The sequence below is a fragment of the Varroa jacobsoni genome, unplaced genomic scaffold (genome assembly GCF_002532875.2).
Source record: "Varroa jacobsoni isolate VJ856 unplaced genomic scaffold, vjacob_1.0 scaffold_16, whole genome shotgun sequence".
Lineage (NCBI taxonomy): Eukaryota > Metazoa > Arthropoda > Arachnida > Mesostigmata > Varroidae > Varroa > Varroa jacobsoni.
Window position 1 is genome coordinate 131,327 of NW_019212918.1, and position 7,172 is coordinate 138,498.

At 40.6% G+C, this 7,172-nt stretch overlaps 1 protein-coding gene across 1 annotated transcript; it reads right to left on the minus strand.

The window, feature by feature from the left end:
• Positions 1-26: 26 nt before the first annotated feature.
• Positions 27-7,082, minus strand: LOC147754020 (uncharacterized). Its single transcript, XM_086972543.1, has 11 exons — positions 6,728-7,082; positions 6,421-6,527; positions 6,030-6,269; positions 5,485-5,730; positions 4,915-5,221; positions 4,559-4,732; positions 4,189-4,433; positions 3,671-3,952; positions 3,300-3,415; positions 2,997-3,127; positions 27-2,719 (listed from the first exon to the last, which is right to left on the minus strand). Exons 1-11 carry the CDS (start codon positions 7,035-7,037, stop codon positions 2,478-2,480), a joined length of 2,400 nt encoding a protein of 799 aa, XP_086828669.1. The 5' UTR covers positions 7,038-7,082; the 3' UTR covers positions 27-2,477.
• Positions 7,083-7,172: the final 90 nt, after the last annotated feature.

Below are 7,172 nucleotides of genomic sequence, written 5' to 3' on the forward strand. Positions count from 1 at the left end.
CAAGTACAACTACTTTATGGACCAGCTACATTTACACATAGACAAATAATTTGTATTCTAGCTCGTACATCGCTGCAGCATGTGTGCCACGATAATAGATATTGTTATTATAACAAAATTCTTCTGTTCGGAGGCAACCTGCAATTTAACAGCTGATACCACCACCATCATTCATATGTATTTTTTGCGTTCGTGTCTATGATTTGTACATACACATATATATATATATATATATATATATATATATATATATATATATACATATATATATTAGTGAATATAAATTTTTTCGCTCATGCGCATTTCGTTTGTCACCGCTCAATTCTATAATATCGAATCAGTCACCTGTCGACAGAAACTCGTACCTCTTTAAGAACAATGACAAAGCAAGGTAGGTAGAAAATCAGTCACTTCAAGATCGAGCCGTGGTCTTACGCTAACCATTGTTACCACATCATCATACCTTTTCCTTCTATGTGTACGCTTTCAGTATGTAATTTTTTCTGCTCCTATTTTCGTATGTTTGATTGTATTTCGGGATTTGACTTTGTACTTGACTGGGTTCCTGTTTGCTTTCGGCTCTTCCTGCGTCATGTACATGTATCTAGATGTCTACATATATCGAGATGTGGCAACTCTAGTTGCGCATGATCTCCGTAATGCAGTACCAGCAAGTAGCTACAGCCAAAATGTCACATCGATGGTCGTCCTATTAAGTACCACAAATTTGCCCGGCTTATACCGATAATTAAATCTGACACATTGATACCCAAGCGCATAGCACGAAATATTAAAGATAGGAAATATATAGTATGTTTATAGTTCTATCCATAGGGCTTCGTGTGGATACTCGGTTGTGCGTGACAGTGTCGACATAGGAATGCTACAAACGAGATTTTCTATCGACTCATAACCCTATTATCGTTACGGCTACAGATAGAGCGGATAAGCACATAGTTAAATTGTTTTCGTTGTCAGATCTCTATTTTTTGGACCGCTACTCAAAGTGATCATCTTCACTCAAATTCATACTCAAAAGTGAAAGGTATTTCCCGAAATTATTCCGCTACGGCTAACGATATCGGAGATTCCATGATGTATCTGCGCGAACGATGGGCTTTTTAATTTAATTTTTAATTAAAAACACACACACATTTTTTTCCGACTCAGACACAAAAAACAGCTTCAGATTGACTTCTACAGGCGCCAGGTAATCGTCCTTAATGCGGACTTTGTGCTTTACAGCCAGGGTAGTATTATGGTGCGTCACCAATCACTTTGGCTGTACTATCTTGCTTTTAGTATCTAACACATTTTTGAACGCATTAAACAATATGCCACCATGACGATAGTAAATATTAAGTTCCGTATTTTACCCTATGGTTAGAAAGTTAATTTAATATAACTTTGCCATTATTGCGTTACAGCCGATCTTGACTCAAAGGGTTTGTTAACGTACTAATACTAATAATAAATCCTAACACTTCAGACAGTACCAAGCAAAGATTTATCGTTGCTCTCTGGTTCCTTATGTTTAGTCTGTATGTATATAGGTATGCAAGATTCGAAGTCATGTAAAAAATTCTATACAACGCCTATGCATGGTTTAAACTTGAGTTTGGAAGAATGAATAACCTAGGTGGCTTTTAGGCTAAGATCTGTTCCCACAAGGAGATATCGTTCTATGCTCTCTGGGTGCAAAGGCCTGTACACGGAATTTCTGTTTGTCCCATCAGTATTTTTTTCCAATGAACTGGCCATCCCACAACGACCGCCTGAAACTTTCCTTCGCAGTGAGAGGGCAGGCCACAGGGATCTGCACATGTCAGATCGATACCATAGTTATGCATTATCTTTTTATGTGTAGAAGATTACCGGATCTGGACCATACGCTTTATATTCATGATTAGTGATATAACATGTTTTTTTTTTAAATAATCTTAATTCCCATGTTCTGTGCAAATTCTTTTTTGCTCCATCGATCACTATCGATGAACGCCTGGATTTCACTATTCGTAAGGCTTTGTTGCCTTCCTTTACATAATATCTATGGCTAGTTACATATATAATATTTTTCAGATCGATGTGCTGTCAGCAATCCAATTCGCTGTATATATTTCCCGCAATGTAGAGCTTTCGCAACCTGTATTTCCGGCATTTCCAGTTATCTCGCACTTCCTCATTTTCTCTCTCTCTCTCTCTCTCTCTCTCTCTCTCTCTCTCTCATTATAGCAACTAAGATTCTTTTTTTTTGTAATTATCATCATCATACTATTGTTGTTATTAGGGATGGCAGGGCGGACGAAATTCTAGAAGGCTCATATTGCCTGCTTTGTCCTAAGTTGGCAGCGCTTTACGGTTAGTGTCTGATCATGTTAGCTCAGACAGCCTTTCACAGAGATGCCAGGTTAACGTCAGGCATATTGCTATCATTAATAACAGTATTATTATAATTCACCGTATGATTATTTTCTAAATTAGGCGTCCTTGAGCTCGACTTCTAGTCCGTACTTGGCTTCGGTACCGTAGACTTGTTTATTGGCAGCGTTAGTGAGTTTTTGGAACGCCTCTCTTATGGCACCGGCCTTTGATCTCTCAAGAAGCGCGCACGCGACAAGCCTATCCCGGCCGTCCAGAGCCAGGACGCAGGCTTCCCCACCGGGAAGAATCTGGCCACAGAGTACAGGCAACGATGGCGTGTACACAGCTAAACAGACTCCTGTTAAAGTTACAACATGCAAAACAGGGGTCGATCGTTTGTACGTCTGCCGAACTTCACCAAACTACCACGCTGTTAAAAAGCGTATGTTCCCATACGTTTTTAATGCTAGTTTCGGAATAGAACGAAAGAAAGAAAAACTAACTAGATCTGGTTCTAACTCGTCATTCATCATATGCCAGGGTAGTCATTACAAATATTACGCTTACCTAATCTAGCTTCATGCACAATAACAAGGGTCGAAAATATAGTTACAAAAACATATATGTATACCCACCCTTATCAACGTCCCATACTCGAACACTCCCATCAATGTGCTGGTAGGAGCTGTACGTTAACGCTCGCCGTCCCATCTCCGGCTCAAGCCGAATTTCATCAACAGGGGCAGTGTGTCCTTTCAGAGTGTATCTGCAGTAGCAAGTAAAAATATCATTGCAATTGAAAGTAAGTGTAGCGACATGAAAACAAACGAAAGTTACGCTGCTTAAAAAAATAGTCTAACAATGTGATAGAGACCGAGATAGTCTAGGGAAGAGGGGATTATCTGATGAAAAGAAGGAATTTGCATATATCAACTTACTTCCTTTGTCCGGTGCCAAGATCCCATACGACAAGTAAGGCGTTATCAAGTCCATTGAGAACAAGTGATGCGGCTGATGATACCGCGATGCTTACAGAACTCCGCTGTGGCTTCCACTAATATCAGACGATTTTGTTGATGTTAATAACTCTATCAAAAATTCAGTTATGACATACCTACCTGCTACTCCTGATATAGTTGGTGCCACCTCAACAACCCGAAGGGAAGTCAAGAAACCCTACGTTATCTTTTGTAAACCACTTAAAATGATACCTCAGCGATTGTTTAGCAGTGTCTCGAAGTTTTAATCAGCTTCAGCTTTGCGACAGAGTTAACTAATTTACAAACTCATCAGTTATGTTATGCTCTACCTTCTTGAATAATGTTCCACTTTGTAAATCGTAGACAATGATAAAGTTGGGCGCGCCGTCAGCCAACTCTCGGCAAACGCATACTACGTAGTGGCCGTCAGACGAAATGGCGGACAATCGGGTCAGAAACTCGTGATGTGCTATCCGCAGATCGTAAAGAAGTTTTCGTTTATCCAAGTCCCATACTAGCAAAGGAAATGGCTTTTGAGTCTCGTCGCCACAAACGCAAATACGTCCGTTTGCTGACACTAATAAACTGTTCAAGAAACGATCTTCTCCGACCTGTTTGCATTAAAGTACCACAACGTATTTTTCGTGTTAATTTAAAGCAAGCTACGATAAATACTTATATTAGGATACGATTAGCAATGAAATGGACAGCAAGAAAATATTAGCTTCAGGTATTTTGAAGGACTATAGCTACGTACCTACCGCCGCTACACTATAATAGAAGGATGCAATTCATAAGATCATTGTAGCGTTTGCGCTAAATCTGCTTGTCAGAAGAGGGCATTTACCTTAAAAGTAGTTTCAAGGTCGCCACTCTGTAAGTTCATCATGTTGACATACATTCGGTTACGTGACAGTGCAACTACGTAATCTGGTGAGTGTAGGCCAAAAAAGGCCATTTGTTGATGCATCACGCCTTTGAGTTTGACCAGTAAATGTCCTGCATCCAAATCGTAGACACGCAACTCTCTGTTGCACAGCACCAGTACACGCCGATTATCGATCAGTCGAAGCTCGCGTGGTTGGTTCAGACCTAAAATGGGTATCAAGGAAAAGAAAGAGATTATATAGATACGGTCTAGGCTTAATCGATCAACAGTCCATCATACCAGTAAGGTAGCGTTCGCTTCAGCTAGCAATAAATGTAAGCAAACTTACCGTATATTCTTCGTACGGCTTTCTGTTGAATTGCATTCCAAACACAGATTTCGGCGGCATCCTCAGAAGTAGATACGAGATGGATGCTGTCTCCTTTCATCACGTAAAGATTGCTCAGTTTCTTAGCCCTGCTGTCAATCTCTGGTCCCAACTTGGCAGGACTATCTCCGAATGCTGCAAAGGTCGCCGAACAATAACAATTTACATAATTGACTATTACATCTAATGAAGAGGTATATCTGTCATGTACATTTTCAACACATTTCATAACGTCAAATTATGCAACCCAGTACATAAAGCACCTTAGTAATTTTTCTCAGGAAACGTATGTAAAAGTAAGTCCTGTTTAGACAGACCTAACGAGCTTATGGAATCTAGCGGGATGAACGTGCCAACTCGCGAACGCCACCTATCCGCGTGAAGAAGCAACGATTTAAGCCTGTCAAATTTATCGCCTTCGTCCTTAGCAGACCACACGTGTTCGGTCAGTTGCGCAAAGAGTTGAGCTGCATCATAACGCAGTGCGAATGCGGCATGCTCAAGAACAGAGCGAAGCGTCCGATCGTTCACTAGGCGGAGCTCCTCCAGAACAGCATACGGATCCGAAAACTCCAACGATAGACGTTTAGAGAGATAGTCCAAATCATAGTATGTGTTCGGAACCTATAAAGATGAAAAATTATTTGCAGAAAACTGCTGTTTTAGAAATTGACTTAAGAGAAGTCCACTGTCATTTTCACAATAAACTGTGGTCCACGTAGTAAGAATGACTGTTTAGAATATCGAATCAACTAAACAGAACATGATAGAGTTGCACTCTCAGTAATAGATAAAAACTAGTAGATAAAAACAGTTCTCTAGTTTATCATCTGCATGCGAAATTGGCCGCCCTTTATAAATTGAAAAGCTCGAACGGCAGTACGAACCATTTTGTTGTTACGTATCTTTTGAAAAGCCAGTTCATCCTGTACAAGCACAGAACATTCCTTGTTCCAGTGCCGGTCAAAGAAATCAAACAGGACGTCATGCCATTTAGCGGCCAAGCCACCGCTAGCAACCCCAAGTAGCGAGTAGATAACTCGCCCAGCATGGTTCTGCACGATCAGACGTCGCTGGTTCACGGCGGCGAAAACTGCCCAAATCGCATATGGAGCATGTCGGCAGTCACTCGCCTACAATTCCAAACAAACAAATTGAACAAAAACGAAGTATGTTAGATATGTTTGTTTGCATAACTTTTACGAAGGTGGCACAAGGAATAGAGAACAATGCTCTATACGCTCAATAAACGAATGTTAAACTAAATCCATTTAAACACAAAAAGTTTGCAAAGGCAGATAGCTCGGAACGCGGTTAGAAGTGAACACTGCCGATAAGTTCGCTATAGAAAAAGAAAAAAACAGAAAGAGAACATCTAAGCTTACTAAGCCGTTACTAGAAAGGAAATACAGAAACATGGGTCTTCTTGTACCTGCATAGCGTCAATTAGAGGACAATTATTCCTGAAGTATGACGGCTTAGTCGATAAAAGGTCCATAATATCTCTCTCCATCAAACCGTAACGAGAGCAAGCCAGCACTCCCTCGAACATTGCTTGCGCCTCAGCAGAGATAAGTTCATCAATATCGAATACAGGTGCCTCTTCCATCTCAGGGTCCATTTTTACTGATTCTTGCAGCTCCACAAGTGACTTGTCTAAATTTCCAACAGCCTAAAACGTATGCGTGCTAAAATAGTTAACATACGTCTAATAATATGAACTGAGAAGATGTGTTCACAGTAAGTAAGTAAGTTTACAACAGTTCTCTAAGCGTAATTCAGTTAACAATTTTGAGAACATGCCTATAGGAGCACGATGGTACCTTTAGTCGATCACACATTGTGCTTCCGGAATGTGCCAGTATAATTACAGCGACATTTGATGCGAGTGTTTCAGGTATAAAGTCACATAGCCCGCCAAGATTATCACCTACAAACAATCAGAAACATCGTCTCAACTATTCACCAGTAATTCGAGTTTCACGTCTGCTACTGCCGTGCTTCAAACCGCTGTAGGAATTGAAGGGACATATTCAAAGTACTATATTGACAAGCTCAAAAGAACATTGACACTTCCGACGATTGAATCCGTAAGGTACGTTCTAAAGCTGAAAAGCAATGATTACTTACCATATTGCGCATCAAGAAGAAAGACGTATTCCTGACAGTTAGTCTTCTTGTCCATTTCGTTGCCAGCTGGCTTTGGTGGCGTAAAAGGGTGTCCCCTCATTCGATGTTCCTCAAAGCTCAAACTGCCCTCGCTCGCGCTTCTGCCTGTTAGAAAGCATAGCTGTTCCTGAAGCGAGCGCACGATTCTTTCAACATTGGATGAATTCACTGTACGATTACAGAAACGGTAGAGGATAGCGCGAGGCTTCAGGAGAGATTCGCCATCGGAGGCTGACGAGCTTGTCATTGCTTCTATTATTTGCGCAGCCATATGGCTTACGTTTTTATTCGAGTGCACAATAAATAGTTTGCCACAAGCCAACCTATAGAAGGCCATTTTGACATAGAAAATAGTTTCTTTTAGTTATCAAATCATACCACTCGTTGCAATGTCGCTTATATGTAT